The sequence below is a fragment of the Cyprinus carpio genome, chromosome A12 (genome assembly GCF_018340385.1).
Source record: "Cyprinus carpio isolate SPL01 chromosome A12, ASM1834038v1, whole genome shotgun sequence".
Classification (NCBI taxonomy): Eukaryota; Metazoa; Chordata; class Actinopteri; order Cypriniformes; family Cyprinidae; genus Cyprinus; species Cyprinus carpio.
The window spans coordinates 7,564,030-7,581,474 of record NC_056583.1 but is presented as its reverse complement, the minus strand read 5'-3'; the positions used below and the strand labels follow the sequence as shown (position 1 = coordinate 7,581,474).

General features: G+C 39.2%; 1 protein-coding gene across 1 annotated transcript; it reads right to left on the bottom strand.

Moving 5' to 3' along the window:
• Positions 1–328: 328 nt before the first annotated feature.
• LOC122147126 lies at positions 329–2,828 on the bottom strand. Its single transcript, XM_042768273.1, has 4 exons — positions 2,747–2,828; positions 2,292–2,574; positions 1,743–2,209; positions 329–530 (listed from the first exon to the last, which is right to left on the bottom strand). The coding sequence occupies exons 2-4, from the start codon at positions 2,499–2,501 to the stop codon at positions 329–331; spliced, it is 879 nt and encodes a 292-aa protein (XP_042624207.1). The 5' UTR covers positions 2,502–2,574; positions 2,747–2,828.
• Between the last annotated feature and the right edge of the window lie 14,617 nt (positions 2,829–17,445).

Sequence of the window (17,445 nt, the reverse complement as noted above, 5' to 3'; positions counted from 1 at the left end):
TTGGAAAAAGGCCACAGTTGATGTTCCAGGACAGAGAGGGGCAAACATTACCATGTGTGCAGCAATTGCAAATGCAGGATTACTCCTTCACAGATGTCAGATTGGACCCTATAATACCGAGCGCCTCCTTGCCTTTCTCAATGATCTCCACCAGCGCCTGATTCCAGAGCAGGATCAGGACGGTGAAAACTTGAGGACCTTTGTAATTACCTGGGACAATGTGGCTTTCCATCATTCGAAAGCAATAACAACATGGTTTGAAGTCCACCCAAGACTGGTAAGTGTCTTCCTTCCACCCTATTCACCTTTTCTCAACCCCATAGATTAGTTATTTTCTGCATGGAGGTGGAAGGTTTATGACCATCAGCCACATGACCGGATGTCCCTCCTTGAGGCCATGGATGCTGGCTGCAGGGACATCACAGTATATGATTGCCAAGGGTGTATCCGACATACCAAGCAGTTTTATCCCAGGTGCAACACCTTGGATAATATCAGATGTGATGGTGATGAAAACATGTGGCCTAACCCTGAAGATCGCAGAGATTATACAGTAATTTTTTAGGTTTTTTAGTCCCCCCCCCCGCCTGTTTATCTGGGCTTTTTGCTGTTGTTTTTTTTTCAGAATGTTCTTGTGTGTTTTAATGGATATTTTTTTCACTGTAGGCAAAACTGTAAAACTTTTTCTGTTCTATCATACTGTGTTTCTACTGTACCTCCTGTAGTAAACAGTAAAGGAAAATAAAACTGATTTGCTTTTTACTGGAATGCTTTTGAATGTGAACATTACTGTACATGTGGACATACAGTTCCCAACCAAGAAATGTATTGTAAAAACGGTGGATTGCATGTTTAGCATGCAAATACCTGTAAAACTGAAACATAAAAGTCTATGCAGTTTTTGTAAGGTCAACAATAGCCAGTATTTTGAAACCTGGTGTACTTTGATTGACTGCATGTACCTTGTGAAGTGAAAACAAGTGTTATTCTTTGACAGAATAATTCCATTTTGAGTCAGATTTACAGTGTTTTGGTAAAGTTAGTGTGTGCAGAGAAAGATGTGTTCTATTTTGAAATGAAGAGTTAGTATATATTTAACAAAATGTGTTTTTGAGAAGAAAATTATCCATTTGGCCAATTGTGTTTTGTAGGTGTGAGTCTGTGTTACAGTTTTTCTCGATTGCTTAAATACATTTGCCCACTCTGACATCACATTTTCAAAACCGTTAACACACAGGATAAAACTGAAGCTCAATGGCCAAAATGACTCATTTTGTTAGCAAAATGCTCTAACACTCACAAAACATTAAAAACATGCAACATAAGCAAATATTTCCATCAAACACCACAACTTGTGGTCAAATTAATTTATTCTTTCAATCATTACACAATGGACAACAAAATACAAAATGCAGCCATCAATATGAAACATGATACTTTACAAACTCAAATGGATACTGGAAAAAAAAAAAGCTACCAAAGGAAACTTATGGGTGGAAATAGCTTTTTAAAAAAAAAAAAAAGAAAGATATATACATTTTATCTTTCACATTTAGTCCATTCGTTCTTGACGATTATGCCACAGGTTCTCATCAACATCGCATTGAATGTTTTCCCTTGCAATGCACCGAGGGAAATACCTTCTTGCATGGCGTATCCATCCCTGGCAGTCCTCTGCACCTATTGCCAGCATTCATTGCCTCCAGGAGGGGCATCTGCTCATATGGCCGGTGATCATACACCTTCCACCTCCACCTCCAGCAGAGAAGAACTCCTCGATTGGGTTCAGAAAAGGCGAGTATGCAGGGAGGAATTGTATCATAATACGAGGCTGTGCTGCAAACCATTCATTCACAAGGCGAGAGTGGTGGAAAGCCACATTGTCCCAAATTATGACATACAGAGTCATGCCAGGCCTCAACAGCCCTCTCTCTTCGGGTGGAATCAGTAAGTCTTTCAATGCATCAAGAAATGTGATGAGGCGTTCTGTATTGTATGGGCCAATAGTTGGTATGTGGCAAAGGACTCCATCATTGGAGATGGCAGCACACATGGTGATATTGGCACCCCTCTGACCCGGCACTGTGACAGTGGCCCTCTGCCCAATGATGTTCCTCCCGCGTCGCCTCACTTTACAGAGGTTGAAGCCGGCTTCATCCACAAAAATGAATTTGTGATGTGCCCCTTCAGCTTCAAGCTCCATTATTCTCTAAGAGAAAGAGCAAATTCATAAAGAAAATTCCAGTCGCATGTAACTATGGTAAACAAGGTATTACAAAAAAAATCTGTACCTGCACATACTGGAATCGTGCCTCCTTTACGATGTCAGAGTTTCTTTGAAATGGAACTCTGTACAGCTGCTTCATTCTGACATGGTTTCGTTTAAGGACTCGATCTATAGTTGCCAAACTCACACTGTTTATATTCCTAAATGCTCCCTGATCTGCAATTACTGCTGCCTGGATTTCACGCAGTCTGATTGCATTGTTTGCCACTACCATATCTACAATGGCAGACTCCTGTTCAATACTAAATATCTTTCCTCTGCCACCAGTGTGTGGCAATGTGTGGATTCTATAAAGTAAAAGCAAAAAGCATGTCAAAATTGACATTACTGTATGAGAGTCACATAAATGGGATTGATAAAACATCTGCATTACTGTAGACACAGTTTGTTCTGCTAACAGGGCAATACAGTAAAGCTGAAATACACAGTGGTATACATTACAGTAACACTGTGAATTACCTGTTCTCATTCCGAAAAAGCCTGACAATAGATGCCACAGTGCTCCGACTCAGAATGGGCTGGACCCTTTCTCCAGCCTTTCTAAAGGAAAAGCCATGATTGATGACATGGTCAATAATTTGTTGCCCGAAATTTCATTTGAAACTTGAGCTCGATTTTGTCCTCTTGCTGCTGCAGCTCCTCCACCACGCATACAAACTCCTCTTCCTCGGGCCCCTCTGCCATGGCCTCTTACTCTCCTTCCGTGCCTATGGCCTCTTTGATCCATGCTTGCAAATAGCAACACAGAGGTGGCATCTTTTATAGATGGATGAGGACTGATTGCTGATTGAAGAGTTGTGCAAATGAGTTTCACACAGGTGCATAGAGATTTATAACAAAGTAAATACAATATATCATCTGTCAATACAATGATATCTTTTTCAACACAGTGAATCCAATAGAGTTTGGGGCCTTTCAATGAGATCTGTGGTAACTGTTTTGAAAAAGGGTGTGAAAAATGTGTGAAACAAATGAAAAAGTGTTAAAACATTTGCAAGAGAAGACTTCTGCTGTGCTAATAATGTGATGATGAAGATCAAGCGGATCCCAGTTTCATTTAGTGTGTCTTAGCAAATGAGAAAAACTGTAAGAGTTTAGAAAAAGTATCTGAAGTATGGGTAAGCGCTTGTTAGCGATTGAAAAAAACTGTATTTATTTTTTATTCTTCTGTGGCTTTTTCTGTTCTGTATATTTTGTATTTTCACATAATAAATGACTGCTATATTGTAAAAAATTTTGTCATTGTTGTTGTTTTCTTGCATTCTTTTTTTTTTCTTTTTTTTTCCTAATGTCCTGTTGCAAATAAAGTCTTTACTGCAGCAATTCTGTCTCTATCTTTGTTCCCCCCATAAACCGTTCATTCTATAAAGCTACTCTGAGATGGGTCATACAATTTTTGTATTGAATTTCTGCAGCAAAATCAACAAATTACATGTATTTACTAAACCCAAAAAGAGAAAGAGACTGTAGTGTAAAACACAATCTATGATCAATGCAATATACTGTCTATTGTATAAGGTCAGACCTGACACCTAAAATAATGCAGTTTCTGTAATTCCATTTGATGTTAGTGTTTTTATGATATTGTGCTATGATTGACTAAATGTTCCAGTTGAAGGAGAATATGTGTTAGTGGTTTGGAATAATAATTTGATTTTGAGACATGTTTGCAGTGTCTTGGTAGATTTAGTGTATTGTGTTAGGGTATTATTGTAATTTGAAAATGTGTGTTGAAGTTTAGTTTACAATGTGTGATTTTGAGCATGCAATTAACTGTTTTGTCAATTGTGTGTTGTAGGTGTGTTGGTGTGTTAAGAGTTTAGAAAAATTGTTAGAAGTATTGAAAAAAATGTCATAGCTATCGTAAAAAACTGTAAGTTGTTGCTTGTGGTTCTCCCCCTCAAGGAACACTTCACATGATGAACACGTGTATACATTTGCACATTTTCTATTCCTTAATGCACTGTACAGTACAATACACCAAACAACAACAAAAAAAATATTCTGCCCCAGCATCACATCTTTGGTCTGGGACAGACATCACAGGCTATACTGGCCCTAGCCAGGCAACGGGGGTAAAATCTGTCACACATCAACTGTAATGTCTAGTCAGGCTTCTTCCATTCCATCGTCTCTGTGTCCTACACAAATAGAAGTACTGATTTTACAAAAGTACTTTTTACAAAAGCAGACAGAAACTATCTGTATGTAAGGGTATGTAAGGGAATTTGATGCATGTGTTGTAACAGAGTACAGCTCTCAAAAGTTAAAGTAGAGTACACTGAGGTACACTTCCCTGAATGTTCTTATGATCGAGGCAACGGTGAAGCAACTTGGCTGAACTCATTGCCCAGCCTCCCTCATAGTCATACCATAGACAAAGACATAGTCAACTAGTGGCACAAATTTCATCTGAGACTCCTTATCTCCTTGCCCCTCATTCTCGTCCTCCTCCTCTTTCTCTTCCTTCACCTCTTCCTCCACTCCTTACTGCTCTTGCTCATCCTCTTCCTCCACTTCCTCCTCTCTGGTGTCCCCGACCTTTTCAATCACGTCTCTCTGGATCCTTTTATCTATCTATTGAAGGTTCTGATTCGGTGTGTGATCAATTTTGACTCTTAGTGTTTCCACGTGGGTATCTGTGTGCTAATTGAGCTCAAGTTATGCTGACTTGAGTGAACAATATTGGATGCTAGTGCTGTCTAAATGACCACATGGTGTAAGCACTGAGAAATGTAGGGATTTGTGTGTAGAGTTTTGCAGTAAGAGTTCACCAAATCTGGCTCATGTGTTAAAGCAGGGGAATAGTGTTTATAGTTCAGCAAAATGGGTGTGCTAAATTTTAGCTCAAAAGCCTGCTTATAGTGTTTAAGCAATCAAGAAAAACTGTAACACCACACTAACCTGGGACATTCAAAAGAGATCTCTGGCAAAAGTTGTTTCTTCCTATTCCTCCTTCTGCACCACTGCCTTTCATTTTTGTTGAAGACAAAAATTCACCTGTTAACTTTTATAGTGCTTACACCTTGATTGTTGGGTTTACAGTTAAGCACCTAAATGTCTGCACACCAGATGGCTGTGTTTGATCAATGGGTTCATATGTGTAGTATTTTTGAAAGCAGTGTCTTGAAATGGCAAAGAAGTGACATAATGTTAGATTTCTGTGTCTAATGTAGAGAAGTGTGTTTAGTGTTTTGCAAAACAATGTGTGTAGTGTTTTGCAAAAAGTGTGAGGCTGAGAATGCGCTTATAGTTGTGCAGATCTGGGCTGAGGTTTTGCTCTTTGAGTGTAAGGTTTCACTAGCTGTGTATTATTTTTAATTTTAGTCTGTAAGCAATTGTAAAAAACTGTAAAAAATTCATGCTGAACACAAAAACAAGATTGAAACCAAACTATTACAGTAATTTGTCGATTGCTTAAACACATTTCTTGAAATTATGCCTCTTTTTTTGCGAAATCCATAACTTATAACTCAATTCCAAAATCTTCCTATATTCATGTCAAAATGAAGCTCTTCACTCAAAACAACTCAATCTTGCTGAAAAACCTTGGGTTATTGGTAAACCAGTCACGAACCAGAGCAGAGCGAATGAAGCTGACATTAACCCAAACAACAACGTACTGTAGCAAGGCTGCACTGGTTGTGCTGGCTCCCTCTCTGGTCAAGCTGGAACACATGCTCTCTTAGACCGTCAAGGAAACCAAGGAGGATAGTGTTATAAGGTCTGAGAATGGCATGGAGGTGGAGTACACCTCGTTGGCTGATGGTTGCGCACATAGTGATGTTCCCTCCTCATTGGCCAGGGACATTCACAATAGCCTGATGGCCAGTTATGTTCCTCCCCGTTCTCCTTCTTTTGGTCAGGTTAAACCCAGCCTCATCAACATTAGCTGCGTTTACACTTGGCATTAACATGCGACCTGTATCCAGATGCTGTCCACATACACACTGAAAAGACAAGTTTAAACGCATTTCTGATTGGAATGTTATCCGATCAGTGTGTCCTGGTCCAGAGGTAGCAGGGGATGCATTGCAATAGGATCTCAGTGTAATGTAAACGCAATCCAGCTATCGTGTCTGCATTCACAGGTCGACATCATGAAAAACGCCACCCCCTCTCTAGTGAACTGTCAGAAAAAAAGACGGAGGTGTGGAGACTAGTGAGACTCCTACACTTATCTTTGATTTGTAAAATGTCCTGCGACTGAAAATGCTTTTCAGAAGAAAACCCACCACTTCAGGTTGACTTTGTACCTGGCCATTCTCTGCAGACTTCTTTAAATATTGCGCGGGAAAGACAGATCCGTTTGGTTATCCAGATAGAAAAGTCAGTTAAAGTTTGCCAAGTGTAAACGCGCCGTATTCTGATTGACTGGTGATCCGATCTGCTTGATCGGATCACAGTGATTGCATGTTAATGCCAAGTGTAAATGCAGCCAAAGATAATCTCATCACAATAAGTTTCATCACAGACTTACACAATACAAACAAACTAAAAAGACTTAAACCAATTACATTTCACTGAATTAATTAATATCGACATTTGGAAACTAGTCAAGTCACGTCACATTTATTTATATAGCGCTTTTAACAATACAGATGTCAAAGCAACTGAACAACATTAATTGGGAAAATAGTCAATTATGCAAAATGACAATAGTAAACACTCATTTTTCAGTTAAAGGCAGTTCATCTTTGAATTCAGTGATGTCATCATCCAGCTCAGTTCAGCTTTAATAGTATCTTTACAATCAAGTCAACAATATCGCTGGAAATGAAGTGTCCCCAACTAAGCAAGCCAGAGGTAACAGCAGCAAGGAACCAAAACTCCATCAGTGACAGAATGGAGAAAAAACCTTGGGAGAAACCAGGCTTAGTCGGGGGGCCGGTTCTCCTCTGGCCAGATGAAACCAGCAGTTCAATTCCAGGCTGCAGTAAAGTCACATTGTGCAGAGGACTCAACTGGTTCCTGTGGTCTTGTCCCTGTGGTCGTCTGAGACAAGGTCTTTACAGGGGATCTGTATTTGGGGCTCATCTAGTTGTCCTGGTCTCCGCTGTCTTTCAGGGCTGTAGAGGTCCTTTCTAGGTGCTGATCCACCATCTGGTCTGGATACGTACTGGATTCGGGTGACTGCAGTAACCATCTGATCTGGATACATACTCTATCTGGTGGCTACGGTGACCTTGGAATAAGAGAGAAACAGACTAATATTAGCGTAGATGCCATTCTTCTAATGATGTAGCATCCTGTGGGTGTCGCTGTTGGACAGTGTTATTCCTGCTTCCTGCTTGCCGTGCTGCTGTTTTGTGATCGTAGCTCCGTGTAGCTTTGTTTTTCTGTAGAATCTTTATATTACTATCACTCTCTGTTGTTTAAAGTGATAAAATATAACTTAATTCCCACCATATTTCTGACATTATCTATCAATCTAATCTGATTAATTTGATCGTTCACTTTTATTTTAAATCCGCGAGTGCAGTGCACCTGCATCGCGTTAGCACTCGTTAGCTTGTCATTAGCATTTCCATTTGTGCCTATCGCTGTTTTCTTTCCTCCTCTCCTCTCTCTCGTTACTCTCTCTCTCCGGTTTTCACAAGTTCATCAAACAACTGTGGTAAGAACCTTTCATCAAGCACGGTGAGTAATGGCTTCTCCTGCTATTGTTATTTGCACTGCTTGCCACATGTATAGTTTATCTATCTCTGTCGGTGATGAGGGATTCACATGTGATAAATGCAGGGAAATAGTTAGGCTGACAGAGAAGATTTCAGAATTAGAGACACGCATCCAAACTTTAATTGAGGACAGTAAGAATGTGAGGGCTCTAGATACGGCTTTGGATGCGTCTAGCTCAGGGAGTCCTGTACATTGTTCGGTTTCGGTAACAGGGCCTTTGCAGCAGGGCAACTGGGTGACTGTGAGGCGGCATAGTCGTGGGTCTAAACACCACTCTTCTGTTCCGATCAAAACATTAAACAGGTTCTCCCCACTCAGTGATGCACCCACTGAGAAACCTGATAGAGTGCTCTAGTTATTGGCGATTCTATTGTACGGAATGTGAAAATAGAGACACCAGCCACCATAGTCCAATGTTTACCGGGAGCCAGAGCGCCTGACATCTTAGCAAATTTAAAAGTGCTGGCTAATGCTAAACGTAAATACAGTAAGATTGTTATTCACGCCCGGCGCTAATGATGTTCGACTTCGCCAGTCGGAGATCACTAAAAATAACATTAAAGAGGTGTGTGAACTTGCAAGCATGATGTCAGACACTGTAATATGCTCTGGTCCCCTCCCTGCTTACCGTGGTGATGAGATACATAGCAGATTGTCATCACTCAATGGCTGGATGTCTAAGTGGTGCCCGCAGAATAACATAGGTTTCATAGACAATTGGACAAGCTTTTGGGGCAGACCTGACCTGTTGAAAAGAGAGATGGTCTTCATCACTCCTGGGGTGGTGCCGCTCTTCTTTCTAGAAATATGGCACATAGTCTTAGAGTTTGTACTTGACTAACTGGGGCCCAGGTCAGGAAGCAGACAGACTGGCTAAAACCGACCGTCTGCTAGCCGCCTCCAGTCCCAGAAGTCAGTTAATTCTCAGCACATAGAGACTCTTTCACCTAGATATCACACTATAGAGACTGTGTCTGTTCCCCGGGCTAGAAAATACAAAAAAACGTCCAAACCAATTTAAGAGCAACAATTTAATTGAGGTTCAACAAATAAAAAACAAGATGCAATACGGATAAACAAATGATAAAGCTTGGCTTATTGAATATCAGGTCCCTTTCTACGAAAGCACTTTTTGTAAATAATATGATCTTTACTGATCATAATCTAGATGCACTCTGTTTGACAGAAACCTGGCTAAAACCTGATGATTACATTATTTTAAATGAGCCTACACCCCAAGATTACTGTAATAAACATGAGCCACGTCCAAAAGGTAAAGGGGGAGGTGTTGCTTCAATTTATAACAATATTTTCAGGATTTCTCAGAGGGCAGGCTTCAAGTATAACTCGTTTGAAGTATTGGTGCTTAATATACCATTATCCAGAGAAACAAATGTTAATGATAAATCCCCTGTGATGTTTGTACTGGCTACTGTATACAGGCCACCAGGGCACCATACAGACTTTATTAAAGAGTTTGCTGATTTTACATCCGAGTTAGTGCTGGCTGCAGATAAAGTTTTAATTGTTGGTGATTTTAATATCCATGTTGATAATGAAAAAGATGCATTGGGATCAGCATTTATAGTAGGGCTGCACGATTAATCGCATGCATTTGTCATGCGTGTCTCATCAGTAAAGCCGGTTCCGTGATTAGCGGTAAATGTCTGTCACCTGTTTTCAAACGGGAGCGGCAGTTAATACACAGAGCCGTAGTTCACTGACAAGCTACGCAATATTCTGTTCATAATTGAGATTAATCGCATTCGATTATGAACACGATATTGCTTAGCTTGTCAGTGAACTACGGCTCTGTGTATTAACTGCCGCTCCTGTTTGAACACAGGTGACAGACATTTACCGCTAATCACGGCACCGGCTTTACTGATGAGACATGCATGACAAATGCATGCGATTAATCGTGCAGCCCTAATTTATAGACATTCTGAACTCTATTGGGGTTAGACAACACGTCTCAGGACCTACCCATTGTCGAAATCATACTCTAGATTTAATACTGTCACATGGAATTGATGTTGATGGTGTTGAAATTATGCAGCCAAGCGATGATATCTCAGATCATTATTTAGTTTTGTGCAAACTTCATATAGCTAAAACTGTAAATTCCACTTCTTGTTACAAGTATGGTAGAACCATCACTTCTACCACAAAAGAATGCTTTGTAAGTAATCTTCCTGATGTATCCCTTAGCATATCCAAAACCTCAGAACAACTTGATGATGTAACAGAAACTATGGACTCTCTCTTTTCTAGCATTTTAAATACAGTTGCTCCTTTACGCTTAAGGAAGGTTAAGGAAAAACAGTCTGACACCGTGGTGTAATGAGCACACTCGCACCCTAAAGAGAGCAGCCCCGGAAAATGGAGCGCAGCTGGAGGAAAACAAAACTAGAAGTATTTCGTATTGCTTGGAGGGAAAGTAACCTATCTTACAGAAAAGCATTAAAAAACTGCTAAATCTGATTACTTTTCGTCTCTTTTAGAAGAAAACAAACATAACCCCAGGTATTTATTCAATACAGTGGCTAAATTAACGAAAAATAAAGCATCAACAAGTGTTGACATTTCTCAACATCACAGCAGTAATGACTTTATGAACTACTTTACTTCGAAAGTCGATACTATTAGAGATAAAACTGTAACCATGCAGCCATCAGCTACAGTATCACATCAGACAGTGCACTATAGATCCCCTGAGGAACAGTTCCACTCATTCTCTACTATAGGAGAGGAAGAATTGTGTATAACTTGTTAAATCATCTAAACCAACAACATGTATGTTAGACCCTATTCCATCTAAGCTCCTAAAAGAGGTGCTTCCAGAAGTCATAAATCCTCTTCTGACTATTATTAATTCCTCATTGTTTTATTAGGGTATGTCCCAAAATCCTTCAAACTGGCTGTTATTAAGCCTCTCATCAAAAAACCACAACTTGACCCCAAAGAACTAGTTAATTATAGACCGATCTCGAATCTCCCTTTTCTTTCAAAGATACTAGAAAAGGTTGTATCCTCACAATTATATTCCTTCTTAGAGAAAAATGGCATCTGTGAGGATTTCCAGTCAGGATTTAGACCGTATCATAGTACTGAGACTGCTCTCCTTAGAGTTACAAATGACCTGCTCTTATCATCTGATCGTGGTTGTATCTCTCTATTAGTGCTATTGGACCTTAGTGCTGCATTTGACACTATTGACCACACTATTCTTTTGCATAGACTAGAACACTTTGTTGGCATTAATGGAAGTGCATTAGCATGGTTTAAATCGTACTTATATGACCGCCATCAATTCGTAGCAGTGAATGAAGAGGTATCATATCGTTCACAGTACTAGGGCCGTTACTCTTCACGCTTTACATGTTACCCTTGGGAGATATCATCAGGAATCACGGTGTTAGCTTTCACTGTTATGCTGATGATACTCAGCTCTATATTTCTTTGTGGCCCGGAGAAACATACTAATTTTAAAAACTAACGGAATGCATAGTCAATATAAAAAACTGTATGACGAGTAATTTCTTACTGCTAAATTCTGAAAAAACAGAGGTGTTAATTATAGGGCCTAAAAGCTCTGCATGTAATGACCTAGAACGCTGTCTAAGCCTTGATGGCTGCTCTGTCAATTCTTCGTCATCAGTTAGGAACCTAGGTGTGCTATTTGATAGCAACCTTTCCTTAGAAAGCCAAGTTTCTAGCATTTGTAAAACTGCATTTTTCCATCTCAAAAATATATCTAAATTATGGCCGATGCTCTCAATGTCAAATGCAGAAATGTTAATCCATGCATTTATGACCTCAAGGTTAGACTATTGTAATGCTCTATTGGGTGGTTGTTCTGCACGCTTAGTAAACAAACTCCAGTTAGTCCAAAATGCAGCAGCTAGAGTTCTTACTAGAACCAGGAAGTATGATCATATTAGCCCGGTCCTGTCAACACTGCACTGGCTCCCTATCAAACATTGTATAGATTTTAAAATCTTGCTTATTACTTATAAAGCCCTGAATGGTTTAGCACCTCAGTATTTGAACGAGCTCTTGTTACATTATAGTCCTCCACGTCCGCTCCGTTCTCAAAACTCTGGCAATTTGATAATACCTAGAATATCAAAGTCAACTGCGGGCGGCAGATCCTTCTCCTATTTAGCGCCCAAACTCTGGAATAACCTACCTAACATTGTCCGGGAGGCAGACACACTCTTGCAGTTTAAATCTAGATTAAAGACCCATCTCTTTAACCTGGCTTACACATAACATACTAATACACTTCTAATATCCAAATCCGTTAAAGGATTTTTAGGCTGCATTAATTAGGTAAACCGGAACCGGGAACACTTCCCATAACACCCGATGTACTTGCTACATCGTTAGAAGAATGGCATCTACGCTCATATTAGTCTGTTTCTCTCTTATTCCGAGGTCACTGTAGCCACCAGATCCAGTCTGTATCCAAGTCAGATGGTCACTGCAGTCACCCGGATCCAGTATGTATCCAGCCCAGATGGTGGATCAGCACCTAGAAAGGACCTCTACAGCCCTGAAAGACAGCGGAGACCAGGACTAGAGCCCCAGACACAGATCCCCTGTAAAGACCTTGTCTCAGACGACCACCGGGACAAGACCACAGGAACAGATTATTCTTTTGCACAACCTGACTTTGCTGCAGCCTGGAATTGAACTGCTGGTTTCGTCTGGTCAGAGGAGAACTGGCCCCCCAACTGAGCCTGGTTTCTCCCAAGGTTTTTTTCTCCATTCTCTCACTGATGGAGTTTTGGTTCCTTGCCGCTGTCGCCTCTGGCTTGCTTAGTTGGGGGCACTTCATTTACAGCGATATCGTTGACTTGATTGCAAATTATTGCACAGATACCATTTAAAACTGAACTGAGCTGCATGATGACATCACTGAATTCAATGATGAACTGCCTTTAACTGTCATTTTGTATTATTGACACACTGTTTTCCTAATTAATGTTGTTCAGTTGCTTTGACGCAATCCTTTTTGTTTAAAGCGCTATATAAATAAAGATGACTTGACTTGACTTGTTATGGTAAGTGTTTCCGGTTCCGGTTGATCTAATTAATGCAGCCTAAAAATCCTTTAACAGATTTGGATATTAGAAGCGTATTAGTGTGTTATGTGTAAACCAGGTTAAAGAGATGGGTCTTTAATCTAGATTTAAACTGCAAGAGTGTGTCTGGCCCCGAACAATGTTAGGAAGGTTATTCCAGAGTTTAGGGGCTAAATAGAAAAAGGATCTGCCGCGCGCAGTTGATTTTGATATTCTGAGTATTATCAAATTGCCAGAGTTTTGAGAATGCAGCGGACGTGGAGGACTATAATGTAAGAAGAGCTTGTTCAAATACTGAGGTGCTAAACCATTCAGGGCTTTAAAAGTAATAAGCAAGATTTTAAAATCTATACAATGTTTAATAGGTAGCCAATGCAGTGTTGATAGAACCGGGCTAATAGGGTCATACTTCCTGGTTCTAGTAAGAACTCTAGTTGCTGCGTTTTGGACCAGCTGGAGTTTGTTTATTAAGTGTGCAGAACAACCACCCAATAAAGCATTACAATTATCTAACCTTGAGGTCATAAACTCATAGATTAACATTTCTGCATTTGACATTGAGAGCATAGATCATAATTTAGATATATTTTTGAGATACAGCAAACAGCACACCTAGGTTCCTAACTGATGACAAAGAATTGACAGAGCAGCCATCAAGTCTTAGACAGTGTTCTAGGTTATTACATGCGGAGGTTTTAGGTCCTATAATTAACACCTCTGTTTTTTCAGAATTTAGTAATAAGAAATAAATCACCATCCATCCATTTATATATACCAACCATTCAACCCACTTTTTTTACAAATCGGTATGTTTTGCCAGGTCACAAAGAAATATAGAGCTGAGTATCATCAGTATAACAGTGAAAGCTAACACTATGTTTCCTGATGATATCTCCCAAGGGTAACATGTAAAGTGTGAAGAGTAAGATCCAATAGCACTAATAGAGAGATACAACCACAATCAGATGATAAGAGCAGTTCATTTGTAACTCTAAGGAGAGCAGTCTACGTTCTCTTATACAGTCTAAATCCTGACTAGAAATTCTCACAGATACAATTTTTCTCTAAGAAGGAATATAATTGTGAGGATACTGCCTTTTCTAGTATCTTGGACAGAAAAGGGAGATTTGAGATCGGTCTGTAATTAACTAGTTCTTTGGGGTCTAGTTGTGTTTTTTTGATGAGAGGCTTAATAACAGCCAGTTTGAAGGTTTTGGGATATATCCTAATGACAATGACGAATTAATAATAGTCAGAAGAGGATCTATGACTTCTGGAAGAACCTCTTTTAGGATCTTAGATGGAATGGGGTCTAAAATACATGGTGGTTTAGATGATTTAAAAAGTTAATACCAAATAAGTTTAACCAACATGTTGGTTTAGATGATTTGACAAGTTTATACAATTCTTCCTCTCCTATAGTGGAATGAGTGAGCGTAATATGAGTGGAACTGTTCCTCAGGGGATCTATAGTGCACTTTCTGATGTGATACTGTAGCTGACGGCTGCATGGTTACAATTTTATCTCTAATAGTATCGATCTTAGAAGCAAAGTAGTTCATAAAGTCATTACTGCTGTGCTGTTGGGAAATGTCAACACTTGTTGATGCTTTATTTTTCGTTAATTTAGCCACTGTATTGAAAAAAATACCTGGGGTTATGTTTGTTTTCTTCTAAAAGAGACTAAAAGTAATCAGATCTAGCAGTTGTTAATGCTTTTCTGTAGGATAGGTTACTTTCCCGCCAAGCAATATGAAATACCTGTAGCGTATGAGCAGTTCATTCATTCATTGGTTCTGAATTAATGAATCATGGCTCGTTGAATCTAAAACAATGCACATTCCTTGGCTAAAACCCAAAGCTTTTAGCCCCTGAACTCATGCAGGTAAATCAAACTCTCTGCAAGCTGAATGACCGGCCTGGTGCTAGCATGGCTGGGTTTAAATTCCTGACCAGATCGTAAAACTTTATTACCCCAACTGGGAGAAACAGAAAAAGCCCAGCTCGCTAGGAATTCTTGTAAGGAAAAAGGAAAGTAAATATATTCTAAATGTATTGACTGTATTTCCTTTTTGTGCTTAGATGTCTTCCATATCAAATTGGAGTATCTACAATTTTATTGTGTTAATCAAACTTTAAATGTGTGTAAATCTGCATATGAATGTAACTTTATGTTTCTCCTACCTTTACCTGTCATTTTTGGTATCTGTTTAACCGTCTTGCTTTGACCGAACCACTCATATATAGGAAATTACAGTAAAATGTATTATTCTGGAATTACCATCTTGCTGGAATATAACTGCTGAATTCTGACAAACTCTGAATCAACTCTATTGTGTGTCTCCCCAGAGACAAAGGAACTTTTTCGCGTTTCAGATCGTGGACGTTCATTGGTTGTTCGGGCAAACAGAGGCGTGAACCCAGTCGCTCCATATAAGAGACTGACACAGAACTTTCTCGTTGCACTTTTGTTTCGGCACTTCGTCGAGAGAACGTCTGTCGCGATGGCTCCTTAGGGAGCGTTCATCTCCGTTTTTCTTTTCTTTTCTTTACTAAGTTTTATTCTTATATTCGCCTCTACCTACACGAGGGAGACGAACTCTGAATTATTTCTTTGGTAACTCCGTTGAACCTTTGAAACTTCGCGCGAGTCTGCTCGCCCCGGAAGACATGAGCCCAGCTCTAAAAGAACGACGCACGCTCGTCTTAGCAGGCACAAAGATACCCACATGCAAGTATTATTTTCTATAGAGATTTAAACGCTGCTTAAGGTTGTCTATTCCCTTTTCAAGGTGATCTGATTCCTTGTTGTCTTTCAAAAAGGTTACTGTATGTGATTTTGCCATACTGCGCGATCATTCTGCATGATTCTGCCTATCTCTCTCTCACCTTCTCTCGCTCACCCTTTCACTCACTCACTCACTCTCTCTCTCTCTCTCTCTCTCTCTCATTTTGTTATTCATTTTGTATTGTATTTGGTTTTACTGTTTGTATTGTTATACGCATATTTACTCTGAGTGAATCGTAGTTTGATGTATTATTAGTTCAATTATTAAAAGCCAATATATTCATGATTGCTTCTGTCTAAAATGCTCACATTACGAAGTCAATGAAATGTTTGATCTTAGCTACAAAGCTTATTTGTTACTTTTAAGTAACCTAAATTTTATAAGGACGGGAGAATGGTTTCATGGCCAGAAACTATTTTTCCTGGAATTATAAGAAGTGATAACTTTATTGAAGTTGATAAGTTAATCTTACGGCCGTTTGCTGGACAAACCACTGTTTGATTTGCATTAATTCCCAGTAAAAGATATCATGTTAATTGATATGAAAAATGGAATATTGACATATTAATGAGTAAATTACAGTGCCTTGTAATGAGTTATTGATATATACAATTGACCTATTTTTCATCTTCAATAATTTTAATGTAACTGTTACGCGAGATATATATATTAATCATATTCCTGATTAATTATTAAAATTCCCTATATATCATTTGAGCTAACGTTAACATACTACCCAGTGCGGCTACATACCTCTAGTTTTGTTTTCCTTCAGCTGCGCTCCATTTTCCGGGCTGCTCTTTTTAGGGTGCGAATGTGCTCATTATACCACGGTGTCAGACTGTTTTCCTTAACCTTCCTTAAGTGTAAAGGAGCAACTGTATTTAAAATGCTAGAAAAAAGAGAGTCCATAGTTTCTGTTATATCATCAAGTTTTAGATATGCTAAGGAATTGGGATACGTCAGGAAGATTACTTACAAAGCAGTCTTTTGTGGTAGAAGTGATGGTTCTACTATACTTGTAACAAGAAGTAGAATTTACAGTTTTAGCTTTATGAAGTTTGCACAAAACTAAATAATGATCTGAGATATCATCACTTGGCTGCATAATTTCAACACCATCAAATCTATTAAAACTTGACAGTATAAAATCTAGAGTATGGTTTCGACAATGAGTAGGTCCTGAGACATGTCGTCTAACCCCAATATAGTTCAGAATGTCTATAAATGCTGACTAATGCATCTTTTTAATTATCAATATGGATATTAAAATCACCAACAATTAAAACTTTATCTGCAGCCAGCACAAATTCGGATATAAAATCAGCAAATTCTTTAAAAAAAGTCCGTATGGTGCCATGGTGGCCTGTATACAGTAGCTAGTACAAACATCACAGGGACTTTATCATTAACACTTGTTTCTCTGGACAATGTTATATGAAGCACCATTACTTCAAACGAGTTATACTTGAAGCCCGCCCTCTGAGAAATACTGAAACCTTTGTTATAAATTGAAGCAACACCTCCCCCTTTACCTTTTGGACGTGGCTCATGTTTATAACAGTAATCTTGGGGGGTAGACTCATTTAAAAATAATATA

What these genes read in the sequence shown, in the direction of transcription:
- LOC122147126 (XM_042768273.1), bottom strand. Translation starts at nt 2,501, where the DNA reads ATGGTAGTGGCAAACAATGCAATCAGACTGCGTGAAATCCAGGCAGCA. An exon ending in CACGATTCCAGTATGTGCAG is followed by an intron (nt 2,210 to 2,291) that starts GTACAGATTTTT and finishes TCTTTCTCTTAG; the next exon opens with AGAATAATGGAGCTTGAAGC. An exon ending in GCTGGAGGTGGAGGTGGAAG is followed by an intron (nt 531 to 1,742) that starts GTGTATGATCAC and finishes TGCGATCTTCAG; the next exon opens with GGTTAGGCCACATGTTTTCA.